At 40.4% G+C, this 20,812-nt stretch overlaps 1 protein-coding gene across 1 annotated transcript in view; it reads right to left on the minus strand.

The window, feature by feature from the left end:
- The window catches only part of ly75 (lymphocyte antigen 75), a 141,801-nt gene that overhangs the window by 25,858 nt on the left and 95,131 nt on the right, over positions 1-20,812 (minus strand). The window contains exons 21-25 of the mRNA XM_087988567.1: positions 20,306-20,448; positions 16,393-16,498; positions 8,688-8,842; positions 6,764-6,884; positions 1,273-1,499 (exon numbers count right to left, since the gene is read on the minus strand). Coding sequence (XP_087844693.1) covers positions 1,273-1,499; positions 6,764-6,884; positions 8,688-8,842; positions 16,393-16,498; positions 20,306-20,448 — 752 coding nt within the window. The remainder of the gene's footprint in view (positions 1-1,272; positions 1,500-6,763; positions 6,885-8,687; positions 8,843-16,392; positions 16,499-20,305; positions 20,449-20,812) is intronic.

The following is a 20,812-nucleotide window of genomic DNA, read 5'->3' on the forward strand; positions in this document are numbered from 1 at the left end:
GAAAGAGAGAGAAAGAGAGAAAGAGAGAAAGAGAGAGAGAGAGAGAGAAAGAGAGAGAAAAAGAGAAAAAGAGAGAAAGAGAGAAAGAGAGAAAGAGAGAAAGAAAGAAAGAAAGAAAGAAAGAAAGAAAGAAAGAAAGAAAGAAAGAAAGAAAGAAAGAAAGAAAGAAAGAAAGAAAGAAAGAAAGAAAGAAAGAAAGAAAGAAAGAAAGAAAGAGAGAGAGAGAGAGAGAGAGAGAGAGAGAGGGAGAGAAAGAGAGAGCGCGCGCGCGAGAGAGAGTGCGAGAGAGAGTTAGGAGGGTTGGTTGGGTATATTTTCTGCATGTTTTTCTTACACAGAAACAAGCAGTTTAGCTCAGGAATGCACAAAGCACTGTACACCAGAACAAAAAAGGACTATGAGGAATCTGAAGTTTTTTGAAATAGACACACAAAAATGAAGTTGTGCACCCCACAATTGAGCAGAAGCATAACAATTATTTGAGGAGTGGAGAGTCACTTTGCAGAGGAAGGACTCCAAGAAAGCTAATACTTCTGAGGATAGCAGGAATACTGGAAAATTGAAATCAATTCCAAAGAGCTGTTGTGCTTTGATTTACTCTGATGAAGCAAAGGAACCTGAAATATAGTAGACAGTCTAAGGCAAAATCATAAGGAAAAATGGGAAGTTAGTCTAAAGTATCAACAAAATCAGAGATAGCTGCAAAACTCAGCAGATCTGGAGAGAAAGCAGAGTTACCGTTGTGGGTTCAGTGACCCGAGTTTAGACACACTGGACCTGAATCGTTAATTCTGCTTTCTCTCCACAGGTGCTGCCAGACCTAGATTTTTTTCCAGCAATTTATAATTCTGTTTCTGGTTTCCAGCATAACGTAAAATAAAATTCCTAACATATTACAATGCTGGAGGAAGAATCATACTGGACTCAAACATTAACTCTGTTTCTCTCTTCACAAATGCTCCCTGCTGAATTTCCCCAGGGTTCTCTGTGCTGGTTTCAGATTTTCAGCATCTGCGTTATTTTATTTGTTTACTAGTGTTTGTTCTGTTTTTTCCTTGTATAGCAAAATACATTTACTTTCACTTGCAGAAACTTTGACACAAATTCTTTCAGTCAATTGCTGGGTATTCAAATTTCTGTTGAAGTGTTAAGGGGATAGTAACAGTATTCACTGTACACTTCTGTAGCTCCATTTAAAAAAAAACACACGTCAGTCTATAAACCATATTTCATATTCAGAAAATTAGTTAAAATTATACAATAGGAACATACATCTTGACTGTATAGTCCGATCCACACCGGATAACCCAGAGTATTTGTAGTAACTGTGAGAAACGCCTGATGGTAGGGTTCAGTGATGCTAACTAACTCGTTACCATTCTCCTGGCACTCAGTTAGTGCTTCTTCCCAAGTCAGGTTCTTTCTAATAATTATATAGGTATGGTTGAGAAAGTTCAAAGTATCATTTAAAGGATGGGTATCCTCCTCATTGATGACATCTAAAGAAAAGGAAGGAAAAAAATTGTTAATGCTGGTGCAGCCAAATATTTAGTGCATAAGTTAAAGAACAACTCACACAGTGTAAATTAACAACATTGGCAGTACCGCCTATAACAGTTTAAAAACTTTCAGAACAGAATGCTGAAGGTGGTGCAATTTATTTCAACAATTATTCATCCCAAATAGAATTCTTCATCTATAATTACTGATTTAAGATATGTTTATTGCATTTAAAAGTGCAACGTAAAATTTCTGTTTCACACTTTATTATTAAAGCACAAAGAAACGATGGGCAATCACTTCAAATTTAGTCAGAAACTTCTCAACAAAAATACGTCCTTCTACTCAAATTCCAGAATCGCGACTGCAAACCATACAAGAAATTTTTCAGTTGGTTCTTCTGACTTTTAATGGAGGTTGAAACCTGATCAAGAAAATTAGCCTCTGCAGAAAGTTGGACAATTGGTCCTTAAAGACATTCATCACCCAGCAGCACAACATGTCTGTGAGGAAATGTGTGATGGAGGTTTGAATAAAGTCAGAGTGTTGGATGATTTGAAATTAAGAGAATGCAAAATGGAAATAAGTTACAAAGAAGTTACGTTTAATTTGAAAAGCTAACTCTTTGTCTCCACAGATGCTGCCAAACCTGTTAGGTCTCTTCAATATTTCTTGTTTTTCTTTAAAAAAATGAAAGAGAGGGGTCTGGCTCAGTAAGCACTGGGAGTCTCCTATGATGTTAGACAGATGACATGGCTGAAGGTTTCAATGGCTGAAGCTGAGGTAGACACAGGTCATCTGTGCAGAGATGATATGGGAAGCAATTCATTTTAAGATATAACAGGTCAGCAAGGATAGAAATACAGTTTCATTCAGCTTGAATAATGAAATGGAGGGGGATAATAGCAATGGTGGGTATATGAAGTTTGCAGTGGAGACTAATGATGAAAACGTCAGGTGTTCTCAGCATTTAGCTAGAAAAGAATGCTCACAATTTCCAAAAAGACTTGTATTTGTACAGTGTCTTTCACAAATATTGGATACTTCAAAGCACTTCACAGTCAATAAAGCATATTTCAGGTGCACCTGGTATCATGGAAGCCACAGCAGCAAAATTTAGGCAGCTGCAGGGAAAAGTGTGGAGTCAAAACAAGCTGAGTTGCACTTTGGACATGGGCTCAATGGCTTCCTTCTGTGCTGTAATGATTCTAATAATTCTCCAAAAAGAAAAACAAAAAGCAATGTGATAACTACCAAATAGTCAATTTTTGTGACAATACTTTCAATTCCAAACCCTGCATATCCATCACACACTTCCTCACAGCCATGTAATGGTGCTTTGTCTATCATGCTGGGCATCTTTAAGGATCAATGGACTGACTTTCTGCAGTTAGAGGATATCTTTTAATGGTTGAAATCCACTGAAGAAAATTAAGAAGAACCAACTGAAAAAACATCATAAGTTTTAAGAATGGGTTGCGAATTTAAAATTGAAAGACAGTTTATGTTGGGCAAATTTCTGTTTAAAGATTGCCTACCTTTTCTCTTCATGCATTTTTATGTAAAAATACAAAACACGAAATATACAGGTGGCACATATTGGCCAGGACATGAGGAACAGGTAACTCCCCTGCTCATTTACAAATTAGTACTGTATCTGGGATCTTTTATGTTTACTGAGAACAGACACAGCCCCAAAGACCCAAGATGGCTAATGTGACAGTGTTAGATAATATGTTGAGATGGCTGTGCTGAATTCCTAAAATGGAATCTACAACCTTCTGATTTGGAAATCAGAGTGCTAGCAACTAAGCCACGTCTGTCACACCCATCAGTTTATAGCGTTTACAATTCCACTGAATTACAGATATAGAAATTCAAGGGAAGGCAATCGCCTAGTACTATTGCTAGACTAGTAATCCAGAGACCCAGATAACGTTCCGGGGACCCAGGTTTGAATCCCGCCACACGAGATGGTGGAATTGAATTAAGGAGAATCAAAATCTGGAATTAAGAATCTACTGATGACCATGAAACCTTTGTCAATTGTTGGAAAAACCTATATGGTTCACTAATGTTCCTTCGGGGAAAAAATCTGCCATCCTCCTAGGTCTGGCCCACATTTGACTCCAGACCCTCAGCAATGTGGTTGACTCTTAATTGCCCTCTGAAATGGCCTAGCAAGCCGTTCAGTTGTATCAATTTCTCCAAAGTTTCACCGAAGAAATGAAACCAGGCATTGACCTAGGCACTGGAAAAGACAAGGGCAGGAACAGCCCTGTTGACCTTGTAAAGTCCTCCTCATTAACTTTTGGGGGCTAATGCCAAAATTGGGAAAGCTGTCTCTCAGACTAGTCAAGCGATAGCCTAGGCATATTTACAGTATCATACCTTACAGATAATATCACCATCCATGGATATGTCCTGTTTCACTGGTAGGACAGACACAGCAGAGATGGTGACACAGTGGTATACCGTAAGGAGGGAGTGGTTCTGGGGATCCTCAAGATCGGCTCAACCTCATGAAGTCTCATGGCTTCGGGTTAAACATGGACAAGGAAACCTCCTGCTGATTACCACATACCATCCTCCCTCAGCTGATGAATTGGTACTCCTCCATCTTGGACGACACTTAGAGGAAGTACTGAAGATGGCAAGGACACAAAATGCATTCTGGGTGGGGGGGTTTCAATGACCACAACCAAGAGTGGCTTGGCAGCAGTATTACTGATCGAGCTGGTTGAGTCCTGAAGGATGCAGCTGCTAGACTGGGTCTGTGGCAGACACTGAAGGAACAAACAATAGGGAAAAACATATTTGACCTCATCCTTACCAATCTGCCATCTCTCCATGACAATATCGGTAAGGGCAACCACTCCGCAGTCCTTGTGGAGACAAAATACCACCTTCACATTGAGAATAACATCCATTATGTCATATGGCACTATCACCTTCCTAAATGGGACAGACTTCAAACAGATCTAGCAACTCAAGGCTGGGCATCCATGAGGCACTGTGGGCCATTTATCAGAAACAGAATTATACTCCAGCACAATCGGTAACCTCAGTATGAGCATAAACCCCACTCAACCATTACCATCAAGCCAGAGGATCAACCCTGATTCAATGGAGAATGCAGGAGGGCATGCTAGGAGAAGCACCAGGCATACCTAAAGATGAGGTATCAATGTGGTGAAGCCGCCAAACAGGACTACCTGCATGCCTAGAGCATAAGCAGCAAGTGGTAGACAGAGCTAAGTGATCCAACAAACAATAGATCAGATTGAAGTTCTGTAGTCCTGCCACATGCCATTGTGAATGGTGGTAACAACTCACTGGAAGAGGAGGCTCCACAAATATCCCCAGCCTCAATGATGGAAGAGCCCAGCAGATCAGTTAAGGCTGAAGCTTTTGCAGCAATCTCCAGCCGGAAGTGCTGAGTGGATGATCCATCTCAGCCTCCTTCAGTGGTGTCCAGCATTACAGCCATCATCTTTATCCAATCTGATTCACTCGATTGGATGTCATTAAATAATTGGAGACACTGGATACTGCAAAGGTTATGGGCCCTGACAATGGTCTGGCAATAATGCTGAAGACTTGTGCTCCAGAACTTGCCACTCCCCAAGCCAAGCTGTTCCAGGACAGTTACAACTCTGGCATCTATCCAACAATGTGGAAAATTGCTCAGATATGTCCTCGAAAAAAAAAAGCAAACAAACCCAATCTGGCCGAATATCGCCCAATCAGTCGACTCTCAATCATCAATAAAGTAATGGAAGGTGTCATCAACAGTGCAATCAAACAGCACCTGCTTAGCACCAACCTGCTCAGTGATGCCCAGTTTGGGTTCTGCCAGGGCCACTCAGCTCCTGACCTCATTACAGCCTTGGAATAAACATGGACAAAAGAACTGTATTTCAGAGGTAATGTGAAAGTGACAGCAACAGCCCTTGACATCAAGGCTGCATTCAACTAAGTGTGGCATCAAGGAGCCCGAGATAAACTGGAATCAATGGGTATTGGCGGTAAACTCTCTGCTAATTGGAGCCATAACTGACACATAGGAAGATGTTTGTGATTGTTGGAAGTCAGTCCTCAACTCCTATTCAGGAGTTCCTCAGTCTAACCATCTTCAGCTGCTTCATCAATGATCCTCCCTCCATCGTAAGGTCAGAAAGGGGGATGTTGCTAAATGATTGAACAGTGTTCAGCACCATTTGTGACTCCTCAGATACTGAAGCAGTCTGTGTCCAAATGCAATAAGATTTGGATAATTTCCAGGCTTGGGCTGACAAGTGGCAAGTAATGTGTGCACGGCACAAATACCAGGCTATGACCAGAACCAATAAGAGACAATCTAACCATCTCCCCTCGACATTCAATGGCATTGCCATCACTGAATCCGCCACTGTCAACATCCTGGGAGTTTTCATTTACCAGAAACTCAACTGGACTCACCACAAAAACAGTGGCTACAAGAGTGGGTCAGAGGCAAGGAATACTGCAGTGAGTAACTCACCTCATGACTCCCCAAAACCTGTCCGTCATCTGCAAGGCACAAGTCAGCATTATGATGGAACACTCCCCATTTGCTTGGATGAGTGCTGTCCCAACAACACTGAAGTTTGACACCATCCCGCTTAATTGGCACTGCATCCCACTATTGATGCTTAGCAGCTGCAGTGTGTATTATCTACAAGATGCACTGCAGTAATTCACCAAAGATCCTCAGTCAGCACCTTCTAAACCCACGATAACTTCTATCTAGAAGGACTAGGACAACAGACATATAGGAACACTATCACCTTCAAGTTCGCCTCCAAGCCACACTCAATCCTGACATGGAAATACATTGCCATTCCTTCACTGTCACTTGGTCAAAATCCTAGGAATTCCCTCCCTGATGCCATCGTGATTCAACCCATAGCAGGTGGTCTGCAGCGGTTCAAGGCAGCATCAGTCTTCTCAAGGGTAACTGGGGGCAGGCAATAAATGCTGGCCAGCCAGTGACATCCACATCCCACAAAAATGAATAATAAAAACTGATAATTTTAAAACAAATGTAAAATGTGTCAACTGAGATTATCTGACAGGAAATCAATCCTAAACCCCCTCACAAACTAGTAGGAATCACGAAGATAAACATGCTCTTCATTTAATGCACAAAAACCACACATTATTGGTTTGACATTTAACTAGATGAGAGACGGTAGAAATAAATCAGAATTAAAAGTTGATAAAAATACATTTCAGACATTACCTCGAGGTTTTTGGCACACAGCAACAAATTTCTTATCACAAGCTGCCATATCCCATTTTCCAATGAATGGTGTGCCTTGGTCATTTAGTAGAACGGCACATTGTCTTTCTAAATGAAAAATCTAAAAACAAAATCACACAAAGAATAGACCTGGTTGGTTACAAAGCTGGCAGATGAAGCACAGAGGGTGAGGTGATTCAAGAGGAAGAATGTAGCCATTCGATTGGATTCAACAGCCTACTGGATGACAAGAGAAATTGTGAGCGCAGTCAAAAAAAAGAAAGAAGGTTTAGGAAACTGAAGACAGAGTCCTCAAAGAAAATAGTGAAAGCAGAAAATAACTTAACTTTATTTTTAAAAGAGGCCATGAAATGTCCTTGACAAACAAGATTTAGGAAAATCCCAAGGCATTTTATAAGGAGCAGAAGGTAGCTAGGGAAAGGGTAGGTCCACCTCAAGACAAAAGGAGGAATTTTGCGTGGAGCCAGAGGAAATGGGTGAGGTCCTTAATAAATACTCTGCATAGGTATTCACAAAGGAGAAGGACATGGTGGATGGCGAGGTCCTCAGGGCCTGATGGGACCTATCTCAAGACACTGAGGGAGGCAAGGGAGGAGATTGTTCAGGGCCGAAGGGTGTATTCCTGTGCTGTCCTGTTCTTTGACATGCAAATACTGGAATTCAGAGGGTTTGGCAATTTAGAGTAGATAGCATGTAGTCCATCAATTCGAAAGACAAATGACCTGTAAGTCTGTTTCAAAAGGCCAGCAACTCTTTTGAAGTTTTGTCAAATACATAACTGAAGTAAAATGTATAATTTTGGTCTCCTAATGGAGAAAGAAAAGTGGATTATATTTGCCTTACAGGAGGTTTAAACTAAAGATTCGATAGATTCTTGAGATCAGCAAGTTGTCCTATGAGGAAAGATTGAGTATACTCATAGCGGCTGTTCAGCAATCAAGTCTGCGCTGACCCTCAGAACAGCATCCCACCCAAACCCACCCTTATCCTGTAAACCCACATTTACCCTGGCTAATCCATCTACCCTTCACATCCCTGGACACTATGGATAATTTAGTACGACCAATCCACCATATCTACATATTTGTGGTCTCTGGGAGGAAACCAGAGCACTCAGACACAAACAGAACATGCAACCTCCACACAAATAATCACCAAGGCTGGAAATCGAACCCAGATCCCTGGCCAACCACTGTGCCATCATGCCATCTGTTTTACTTTGTATCTTAAAATAATAGTAAAATGGTCAATGCATTTTCCTGAGAGTTCAGAAATTACAAGTATAATCTGATCAAGACATAAAGTTCTTATTTTGCTAAATGGGCTAGATGCTAAAAGAATGTTACCCCCTAGACTGGATACTCTATAATGAAACATCATTGTCTCAGAAAAAAAGAATTGGCTATTAAGGGATAAGGTGAGAAATATTGTCACTGTGAGGGTTGCAATTCCTTACTCTAGAGGGTGTGGATGCGAAATTGATGTGAATTCAGCATGGTGTAGGAGGTACTTGGGCACTGGGAAGTCATAGGCCATGGAGATGGGTTAGGAAAAAGTGGAGTGCAACGCAACAATTCAAGCAAGATCTTACTGAATCACCATAGGGCACACTTCAGTTTCTACATTTTATGTTTTTAGGATTGCATAATTAAAAGTCGAATGATTTTTGTTAAAAAAATTTGAAGTGAAAATGATTAGTTAATTCAGTACAGATTGAGATGATGTTTGAGTTCTATCCAGCCAAGTTGCTTAGAGAATAGAATTATTAGTGGTAAAGTCAAACCACTCAAAAAATTAACAAAGGCCAACAACTTAAATGCTCTAATTGGCTAGATACAAAGTAAAGCATTAAGTGTAACTCCACATAATGTAATAATAATCTAAATGCAAATGTTTAACTTACATCAAATGTACGCAATGCCACCTCAAATGATGGTTGCCAATTTGTATAATCAGCTGGTCTTTCTGTCACCCATTTAGTTGTTCCAGCTGCAGTGGAGGTTTGCATACCGAGCCAAATTCTACGTGGCAGTGATGATAAATGGGATACAATAAAATCTGTTGAATACAAAATGCAAATAATTTAAGAAATCACTTCTAATCAATGCAGCAGCAGTAACCTTCCCACTAGATTTTCACCTTGGTATGGCATTGGTCAGGATGCCCAAAAATGGGGCTGTCAATCAGCAACCTACCAACTTTAGATGTGGCATTGATGCCCAAAGCCAACATAAAAAGATAAACACACCTCAAAAGAGATGGAACAATCAATTGCCTGCTGGAGAACAACAACAATGGCTGACAAACTCAAGTGATCTCAAATACTACAAGGTTTTCTTTTAAAAAGCTGTATGGTTCACGTTCTTAGCTTTTCGAACAGCAGTCCATATGAAGAACAATTACTGATATTTCTCATACCGATTCAAGTTTTTAGATTTAGTGCTGTTATCCTGAAGGCAGTCAAGCAATGGTAGTACAGGAATGCCAAAACAATTTCAGTATTAGGCCTAGAATAAAGTTGCTGAGCTGATCTATATGCACACATTATCCTGCGTTTAGTTCAGAAAGAGGTTAATGGTCCACTGGAACAAAGATAGGTTTTCTGGCTGTCTCCATTTATACAAGTCATACCTGTCCAAAGCAGTGTTCTGGAATCTCGCCAGTGCTCTGCATGACTCTCTCTTTTCTGCTGTTAGATCTCGATAAAGATCAGATGTCAGATCCTAAGCTTTCTGCCCACAAGTTGATATCATGTCATCACACTGAGGCATGCTATTAGCACCATCCTCTACCATCTATTTCAGACCCATTTGCATCTTTCCCTCGGTATGCATTTGGCTAGGTATGCATGCTATTCTTCTAATTATATATTTATTTATGCACATAATTATGTTTATCATACCCCACTTTCCCAAGTACCCTTATTGTCTTAATTTGTAAAGTCACTCTGGAGGTTTTACTTTCCTCCCAGAATCCTCAGATTCGAGACTGGTAGCTAGCTGTATAGAAATCTGTTGACTTTGATTTCCACCTTAACACTTGGAGGACTCTAGTCCCATTAAACTTAAGAACCTTTGATGTCTCGTATTCCCTTCGCGGAGAATATCTGCAATTTTTTGAATGATTGGACAATGGTTATTCCTTCCCATTAGTGGCTTCCGTGGAGGTGTGTGCACAAAGAGTTATAGAGATGTACAATGTGGAAACAGACACTTTGGTCCAACCTGTCCATGCTGACCAGATATCCCAACCCAATCTAATCCCACCTGCCAGCACCCAGCCCATATCCCTCCAAGCCCTTCTTATTCATATACCCATCCAAATGCCTCTTAAATGTTGCAATTCTACCAGCTTCCATCACATCCTCTGGCAACTCATTCCATACGTGTACCACCCTCTGCGTGAAAAAGTTGCCCCTTAGGTGTCTTTTACATCTTTCCCCTCTCAGCCGAAACCTATGCCCTCTAGTTCTGCCCTCTGGATCCCAGGGAAAAGACTTTGTCTATTTATCCTATCCATGCCCCTCAGTTTCGTAAACCTCCGTAAAGTCACCCCTCAGCCTCCGACGCTCCAGGGAAAACAGTCACAGCCTGTTCAGCCTCTCCCTATAGCTCAAATCCTCCAACCCTGGCAACATCCTTGTAAATCTTTTCTGAACCCTTTCAAGTTTCACAACATCTTTCCAATAGGAAGGAGACCAGAATTGCACACAATATTCCAACAGTGGCCTAACCAATGTCCTGTACAGCCACAACATGATCTCCCAACTCCTGTACTCAATACTCTGACCAATAAAGGAAAGCATACCAAATGCCTTCTTCACTATCCTATCTATCTACGACTCCACTTTTAAGGAACTATGAACCTGCACTCCAAGATCTCTTTGTTCAGCAACACTCCCTAGGACTTTACCATTCAGTGTATAAGTCCTGCTAAGATTTGCTTTCCCAAAATGCAGCACCTCGCATTAATCTGAATTAATCTCCATCAGCCCATTGGCCCATCTGGTCCAGATCCTGTTGTAATCTGAGGTAACCTTCTTTGATGTCCACTACACCTCCAATTTTGGTGTCATCTGCAAACTTACGAACTGTAACTTTTCTGCTCGCATCCAAATCATTTATGTAAATGATAAAAAGTAGAGACTGAGCACCTATCCTTGTGGTCACAGGTCTCCAGTCTGAAAAACAACCCTCCATCACCACCATCCTCTATCTTCTACCTTTGAGCCAGTTCTGTATCCAAACGGCTAGTTCTCCCTGTATTCCATGAGATCTAACCTTGCTAATCAGTCTCCCATGGGCAACCTTGTCAAACGCCTTACTGAAGTCCACAAAGATCACATCTACTGCTCTGCCCTCAATCTTCTTTGTTACTTCATCAAAAAACTCAGTCAAGTTTGTGAGACATGATTTCCCACGCACAAAGCCATGCTGACTATCCCTAAAAAGTCCTTGCCTTTCCAAATACACGTACATTCTGTCCCTCAGGACGACTCCTCCCCCCCCCAAAACTTGCCCACCACTAAGGTCAGGCTCACTGATCTATAGTTCCCTGGCTTGTCCTTACCACCCTTCTTAAACAGTGGCACCACGTTAGCCAAGCTGCAGTCTTCCGGCACCTTACCTGTGACTATCGATGATACAAATATCTCAGCAAGAGACCCAGCAATCACGTCCCTAGCTTCCTACAGGAGTTCTGGGGTATAACTGATCACGTCCTGGAGATTTATCCACTTCCATGCCTTTCAAGACATCCAGCACGTCCTCCTCTGTAATCTGGACATTTTGCAAGATGTCACCATCTACTCCCCTACAGTCTATATCTTCCATATCCTTTTGCACAGCAAATACTGATGCAAAATAGTCATTTAGTATCTCCCCTATGCACTGTTTTCTGTGGTTCCACACAAAGGCCACCTTGCTGATCTTTGAGGGGCCCTATTCTCTCCCTAGTTACCCTTTTGTCCTTAATATATTTGTAAAATCCCTTTGGATTCTCCTTAATTCTATTTGCCAAAGCTATCTCATGTCCCCTTTTTGTCCTCCTGCTTTCTCTCTTAAGTATACTCCTACTTCCTTTATACTCTAAGGATTCACTTGATCTACCCTATGTCTGACATATGCTTCCTTCTTTTTCTTAACCAAACCCTCAATTTCTTTAGTCATCCAGCATTCCCTATACCTACCAGCCTTCCCTTTCACCCTGACAGGAATATACTTTCTCTGGATTCTGGTTATCTCATTTCTGAAGGCTTCCCATTTTCCAGCCATCCCTTTACCTGCGAACATCTGCCTCCAATCAGCTTTCAAAAGTTCTTGCCTAATACCATCAAAATTGGCCTTGCTCCAATTTAGAACTTCAACTTTTAGATCTGGTCTGGCCTTTTCCATCACGATTTTAAAACGAATAGAATTATGGTCGCTGGCCCCAAAGTGCTCCCTCAGTCACCTGCCCTGCCTTATTTCCCAAGAGTAGGTCAAGTTTTGCACCTTCTCTCGTAGGTACATCCACATGCTGAGCGAGAAAATTGTCTTGTACACACTTAACAAATTCCTCTCCATCTAAACCTTTAACTATGGCAGTCCCAGTCGATGTTTGGAAAGTTAAAATCCCCTACCATAACTACCCTATTATTCTTACAGAGAGTGGAGATCTCCTTACAAGGTTGTTTCTCAATTTCCCTCTGACTATTAGGGGATCTGTAATACAATCCCAATAAGGTGATCATCCCTTTCTTTTTTCTCATTTCCAACCAAATCACTTCCCTGAATGGATTTCTGGGAATATCCTCCCTCAGCACAGCTGTAATGCTATCCCTTATCAAAAATGCCATTCCCCCTCCTCTCTTGCCTCCCTTTCTATCCTTCCTGTAGCATTTGTATCCTGGAACATTAAGCTGCCAGTCCTGTCCATCCCTGAGCCACGTTTCTGTAATTGTTATGATATCCCAGTCCCATGTTCCTAACCATGCCCCGAGTTCATCTGCCTTCCTTGTTAGGCCCCTTGCATTGAAATAAATGCAGTTTAAAGTTATTAGTCCTCCCTTGTCCCTGCCTGCCCGACTCACTTCTGTTCTCAACTGTACCAGTCTCCGATCGATCTCTTTCCTCACTATCTCCCTGGGTCCCTCCCCCTCACCTTTACTGGTTTAAATCCTCCCAAGCAGTTCTAGCAAATTTCTCTGTCAGTACATTAGTCCCCTTCCAATTTAGGTGCGATCCAATGTGTCAGCAGATTTTTATTCTCAATCTGTCTGCGGATTTGTGTGGTGGCATGTAAATACTTCATTTCAATTGTCAGATGGATTCTCTTCTTTACTCTCAGCAATTGTACTACAAGAGAAACCAACATGTTCATCATGTCCTCTATTCTGTTATTTGAGGAGTACTTCTGGAATGCCACTATCATGATCATAATTACTGAGGATTCTTCATGGGAAGATAAGGAAGACAAATATTCTGCTCGTACCAGTCTCTTCCAAGTCAATTCCACACGTAATGTCAGTATTTAATCCATCAGGTATCGTTCACCAACCTGTGTTGCATCCAAAGTTGCATCAATTATAGGTTCATCAATTGGGGTAGGCTATTCACTGGCTTGCTCACTGCTTATATTCTTCCTCATAAACCTTACTTACTTTTACAGTTGGAATACTTTTCAATGCTGATTGCAGAGGAAAATGTGCATCAATCCAGTACAACTTCAGTTTCCTATCTTGGTAGCTGCTTCTGGAATTGTGTTTCACTCATCACCTGAATGGCTCTCTCGAGTCAGGACTTTCTTGTATTATAAGAAACCTGATAACTCAACAGCAATTTCGACAATATTGCCTCTTATAAATACTGATGTGAAGTCACCATAATCACATTTCTCCTCTAATCTTTAAAGGTCATTAATGGAATCCCTTGGGTGTTGAATTCTCCTATTAAATCCTGTTGACTAACCTCCTAATTTAGTCGCTAATTTGGAAACTCTACCATTCTAAAATGTCAAAAATTGTTCTCTCCAAGACACCAAATGTGTTTTCTTTTGGCATCCCTGAAATTAAATGTTCCTGGTAAGATTATGTCTGCATGCCTGAAAGATGTGTTTTGTAGGAATAGCAGTTCTGCTTTTACTGTTATACTGGAGGACCTCTGTATTATGACTTAAGTGAAGGATTCCTACCTTTTTAGCAAATTCACTGTATGAATCCTGTTTGCAGCCATAATCAATAATTCCCACTTTAAACAATTTTACTCAAAGATTCATGCTCCTTACAATTAAGTAAATTATTCCCACCTCTTTCTGTAGGTCAATGGCTTCAGATTAATATTTCTTTATTGGCTCTTTTAGTTCATTAGCTGTGCTTTGTGGCACACATTTGCTATAACAATAATACTCCATCTGAGCTATACATCATTTCTTCACTTCTTGCTTTTCCAACCTGGATTATTGCACTTTTAGCAATGTTTCTGTTGTCCTGTAGGGATTTTAGCTTCACTCCAACATTTGTTCAATTGCTGGTGAACTCCATTTCTAGACCATTCCCACACAATGAATCTGCATGTGTTTGGACTTGCTAACTGTCCTGTTACAGCATGTCTCTCACCAGCTCGGAGCTGCTTTTACTATTCACTGAAGCATTCTTTCTTGTTGAAGATTATCACAAGAAGGGCCCTTAAACCTACAGTTCTTCTGTTGTACTAACAGAATACTTAAAGCCAAGTGTGAAGATCTCACATCGTTGCTCACTATGTATTGCTGGAGGAGTCAAATCAAATCCACATAGCTCCCTTCTATTTTGTATGCACAGGCAAGTACAATGCTGCATGCTCATTATGAAGATTGCTGCCACCACCTACTTTATGCATAGGAAACTACAGGCCTGTTTGTGATTTGGAGGAAAATGACTTCCTGGTCTAACTGGAAATGTCTCTTTTAGCTATGATGATATAATTTACTCCATGTTACCCAAAATGTTACATTAATATGATCGACATTGTCACAGAAATAGAACACCTGTTTGGCATGGACGAATTGGACCAAAGGGTCAGTTTCTGTACTATACATCTCTAAGATTCTATGACCAAATGTTAGGTTTCACTCCTACAAGATCCTAAGTTGCTTTGTCCACAAGTCCACATGACAAAATGGGTGTGCATCTGGTACTCCTCAGTAATATTACCTGCAGACCATTTCTGACTGTATATTCGGACCACAACACAAACCTCACACTTCACATTCCGGAGTTTTATAAACTGAATAAAAATTAAACTAAGCATTAAACCTGTTGTTTTTAATATCCTGGGAAGCTACTTCAATAAATATATAAGCTCAGAAACATTAACAATGTCCAAAACGGTCATGCAAGCTGTAATCCCTGCTCCTAAAATGGATGATTCTAAGAGTTGTCATGATCCACATGGGAAAATGCTCTGATTCTCAAGCCCTGCTCCCCCTGGGGTCATCACAAAAGTTAATGATCTAATAAAATATGCACAATCCTCAATTTAGCCATCTGTCGAGTCAAGTTTAACGGAAAAGACTGACCAGGTTCATGTACTTAATGAGAAATCTATTTATTACAAATAAGTAAATTCTAATCACAAGTAAACACCAAGATTTATCAAAATATGGTTCTACTCTTGGCCCCTTTTTAAAATCCCTACAAAGACAGACAAACCAGAAAAAAGTTGATGGGATAAAGGCTGGGAAGCACTGTTTGATAGCACGAGTCCACAAGGCTTATTAAGATGTTCCTTTTGGCTTGCCTGCACTCTGTTCTTCATCCATCTTTCCCAGGTTCTTTCACTCTTTTTCAGGAGGCCCAGGGTAATGGGTGCACTAAGTAAATTGATTATTGGTTAGAAGCAACAGCTTACTTCAGGTTTTTTTTAAAAACTGCAAACATTGAGCGCGATAACATGAGTGTGAAATGGATCAAAGGCAGCTAAAAAAGACTTCTCCTGTAGCATTCACATCCACAAGCTGCTCAGCTGTCTGGGAACCAAAGAGTTGTCATCAGACTGATAATCTCAGGAATCAATGACTGGTCACAATTGCACAAACTAATTGGCTACTGGTTGTCAGCTAAATCCCACTCTGCATGTACACCCCAGTGCTGTGCTATCTACAGGCATTTTCCCGAGTGATTAGATGAGATTACTTAGTGTGGAAACAGGCCCTTCGGCCCAACAAGTCCACACCGACCCGCCGAAGCACACCCGCCCAGACCCATTCCCCTTCACCGAACACGAAGTGCAATTTAACATGGCTAATTCACCTAACCTGCACATTTTTGGACAGTGGGAGGAAACTGGGGCACCCACGCAGACACAGGGAGAATGTGCAAAATCCACAGTCAATCGCCTGAGCGGGAATTGAACCCGGGTCTCTGGCACTGTGAGGCAGCAGTGCTAACCACTGTGCTCCCATGCCACCCACAGCATGCTTGAACAAACAGCCATGTAAACACCATAAACAATGAGTTTCAAAAGTGCAGCAATTCCTTCCACAATCCTTGGATTTAAAACAGTCTTTCTTTCCATTTTAGGACACAATCAAAAATACAGAAAATAAAAGTGATCTTTATAGCCTCCTATAGTCTTGATCAAATAACATACCTTGTTCCACAGAATTGGCGATAGTCAGCAAGTTCCCACCTAGGCTCTGACAGAATCGATTTCCAGCCTCCCATGGCAAAGCATTCGTTTTAACAAAGTTATAGCACTGAAACAGATGGAATATGATTCATATCAAAGTACTTACTACTACTTGTACTTGACATACCATTACGCCCTATTTACATTGTATGTTTTGGGAGGGGATATTCTAATTTTACACTTTTGAGAAATAACTGAACTTGTTCTACAATCTATTGTTTTTAATAAATGTAGCAAATATTATGCCTAATAGGAATCTGATTGAAACACAGAATCATAGATTTTACAGTACGGAAGGAGGCCATTTGACCCATTTTGTTGTACTGACTCTTGAAAGAAGAGTAGCCTGGATGACTAAGGATATTGATGAAAAGGTAAGTAAAAATAAAAGTAAAGGAGGAGATATATAATGCTTATTGGAATAATCATAGCAATAGAAATCTGTAAGAGTATCTCAAATGGAGGAGAGGTGCTCAGGCTGGAATAAGGAAGCATAAGGAAAGGATGCTTCTTTCCTTAGTAACTTTTTCCATAGCCTTCTAAATTCCCCATTTTCATATATCTCGCTCTCTTTTGAAATGTCCTATGTAATCTGACTCTACCACTGGCTCAGGCAGCACATTCCAAATCCTAACAACCGAATACAGAAGAATCTCCTCACCTCACTCCTAGTTGTCTTGCTGAAAATCTTGAAATTGTGACCCCTAGTTAACTGATGTACCAAAACAGTGGAAACAGAATATTCTTGAATACCTCAGTGAGGTCACCTCTTAGACTTCTCTGCTCGAATTTCTAATTTTTCTTTGTCTCTAAAAATCTCTCATTCCTCATATCATTCTAGTAAATCTCCTTTGAACTCTCTGCAGGGTTTTAACATCTTTCTTAAATAAGGGGCCCAGAAGTGAACACAATACTCCAAATATGGCCTGACTAATGATTTGTAAAGGTGTAGCAGCATTCCATTGCCTTTATATTCTATAAGCTTCTCAACAACGGTTTCAACTGGTCTAAAAACTTTTAGAGATTTATGCCAGTGAATTCCTCTGCTCCTATACTCCCTTCAAAGTTGTACCGCTCAGCATGCACTGTTTCTCCAAGTTTGTTCTTCCAAAATGCATTACCTCACATTTCCACATATTGAAATTTGTGTGTCCGCTGTCTGCCCATTTGGTCAACTTGTCAGTGCCCCTTTGAAGTCACTCAGCTTTATCCTCACAATTCACTCTTCTTGTAACCTTATCTTCTGCAAACTTAGAGATCTTGCCCTCAATATCCATCTTCAAATCATTTTAATACATTAGAAAAAGCAAGGATTGCAACACTGATCCCTGGGGAGCACCACTTCCAACTCATCTCCAATCTGAGAAATGCTGACTTATACCTTATGTTGCCTATCTTTTAGCCAAATTCTAACCCATGCTGTCAAGGACCCATCAATCCCAAATATTTCTAATTTGCCAACCAACCTGCCATGTGGCACCATACCAAGTGCTTTCTGAAAATCCAAATATACAAATCTATAACCCTCATCTGCTGCCTGTGTCACCTTGTCAAAGAACTCAATTAAATTTGATAGATTGACCAGCCCTTGATAAGGCCATGTTGACTGTCTAGTATTAACTTATTTTTGTCTAAAAGTGTAGATTTACCTTACCCCGCATTATGGCCTCCTTTAGCTTTCCCAGTATGGTTGTGAAGCTGACAGGTCTGAGTTTCCTGGGTTATCTTTTGCCCACCTTTTTTTAAAAGCAGAAGCGTCATATTTGCAATCCTCCAATTCCCTGAGACTAATCCTGTGTTCAGCGAGGCCTAAACAATTTCTGTCAACGGCTCTGTATATCTACTTCCATCCCTCTGTCAGCAATCCAGAACATATCCTGTCTGGGCCTGGTGACTTAACTACCTGAAGTAATGCCAGCCTTTTTAGGACCTTTCATTTGTCTCTCACTATACTGCTGATTTTAGACCTTCCTAAAATTATTCATTATAGTGCCTCTTAACAGGTAAACCTTTTCCTCCTTTCACAAACCAAAGAACTTTCATTGTTATGTTAAATTTGTACATTGTTTATCTATTTAATGCCAAAGAAGAGTACCCTGGATGACTAAGGATATTGATGAGAAATTAAGTTCAAAAAAAGTAAAGAAAGTATGTGATGCTTAACAGAATTCATCAAAAATAAGCACTGGACCCTGAAACTAACAGCATACGGCCAAATATTTCATTCTGCAAAGGAAATCCAGGTTCCTTTTTCCAATATAAGTCACCTTATTAAACATCTCTTCAGTACCTTTCACCTCCAACAACATACAACAAACCCACAGACCTTCGTCAGCAAGGATGAGATGATCCAATCAATTTTCTTCCCTTCAACTACTCCACTGGGCCAAACCTCCTCCAGATACTCTTACCCTATCCATGACCTTGCATCTTTCTCTAGTTTCTCTCTTGTCTCTCTCCATTCCTATCACTTTGGCCAGAAGAATCTTCTCCTCCTGCTCTGTACACCATATTTTCCTCTTAAAAATTGTTGACCATGAAACTCCCCTTTCTCATCTTTATATTAGATGATGTTAAGAGTTCTTCCTTCAGGTGGTCTTTCTCCTTTAAATCCGACCATCATCAACCCTCTCTTCAGGAAACCAAACTACTGACACTTTTGTCCCTGCAAACTACAACCTCATTTCCAAAATCTCTTTCAAGGCTGAACCAAACTGTTTACAACTTCAGTATTATTTTTGATCCCAAAACAAACTTCCAACCACAAATCCAAGTCCAAAATTCTAACAAAGAGTCACTCGACTCAACATTAACTCTATTTTCTCTCCACAGATGCTGCCAGAGCTGCTGAGCTTCTCCAGCAATTTCAGTTTATTTGTTTCAGATCTCCGGCATCCGTTGTGTTTTATTTTGATCTTAAAAGTCATATCCTTGTTTTCAAATCTCTCCATGGCGTCTCACCATTTATTCCCTCAAATATCGGCAGTCACAAACTTCTCAGATACCTTTGCTGGTCAGATTCTAAACTCCTATGTACCCCTGATTTTAACTGAACCGTGACTGGTAATATCTCCAAGCTCTGGAATTCCCTTGCTAAACCTCACTGCCTGTGTCTATCCCGCTTTCCTCCATTAACAACATTCAGTAAAAATTATTTTGATTAAGCTTTTCATCCTAATGTCTCTAGATCAAATTTTGCTTCATAACTCGCATAACATCTTCTGACATCTTATGTCAGAAGTGCCAAGCAAATAGGAGTTTGTGTGCTGTCCCACTAATGGAGTGGCTGATGCCATCTTTGCAAAGGTCAACCAGTACCTGCTTGAACCCTGCCCTGTTAATATGTTCGTTCAACTACTGGAAGTAGTGCAGGACGCAGCCACAGGGTGATCTTACCTCATTAAAACCTCTGTCAGATAATCAGACCAGAACAACCTGGGCTTTTTAAGGAGATGCCAGGGAAGTTGTTTTGTTCATGTATAAAAGACTGAACAGTATGGACAAGTTAAATCTAGAAAATTACCTCAAACTTTCAAAAGTGGAACAAGACAGACCACGGATTCAAACTGATAGCAAACAAATTCAATCTCACCTTCCTGAAAATTGCACTATTGTGAAGAAAGTTGACACATGGAATGGAGGTAATGGAATGATTATTCTGGATGGATTAATATCACTAAGCAAAATAATTATCCTCACCCTTAATTAGCTTTGGAACTCAAGACTCAATAAGAGGATTGTCATCTTTCATTATCTTTTCCAACTGACAAGAATTCCATCTAAAGACCTCATCCCAACTTCTTACAAATATTTCCAATTTTATGATGTTATTGTGCTGACAATGACAAATAGAAGCAAGTTTCTTTTCTCTTACATTATCTCCAAAGGGGATCCAATCACCAGTACATGGAGTACCTGACACATTGGCTTCTGGAGACCATGGCTCTAACGATGATATATTTAATTTTTGACAAATGAAGGGAAGAGGTCTGGCGCAGTCCACAAACTCATGGTGTTCTGCAAGGTAAAAACAAAATTGAAGCAATACAACCATAATTCTGTAACAGTAGTAAATCTCACGAATTTGCAAACCACCAATTTGTTACTTCAATATTACATTACAGTCTTTCAACAGACAGACATTGACATTAATCAGGAATATCATTTGTCGTCAATGGATTAAGGTTAAGTGATTCAGTGTTTCATGTTTTTGTGAGTTACAATTACCACATCCCATTGTGAAATTCCACACCAACACATTGATTTGTGTGGGGACATGTCATTTCACAATATGTAAACTGATTTTCTTAATGTCAACCACAGGTCAGTGATGAAAATCTTTTTAAAGACAGAAACCCCACTCCAGGCACAAGCATACAAT

Source organism: Chiloscyllium plagiosum, unplaced genomic scaffold (genome assembly GCF_037043375.1).
Source record: "Chiloscyllium plagiosum isolate Xiang-an unplaced genomic scaffold, Cpla_swu_hap1 HiC_scaffold_7, whole genome shotgun sequence".
Lineage (NCBI taxonomy): Eukaryota > Metazoa > Chordata > Chondrichthyes > Orectolobiformes > Hemiscylliidae > Chiloscyllium > Chiloscyllium plagiosum.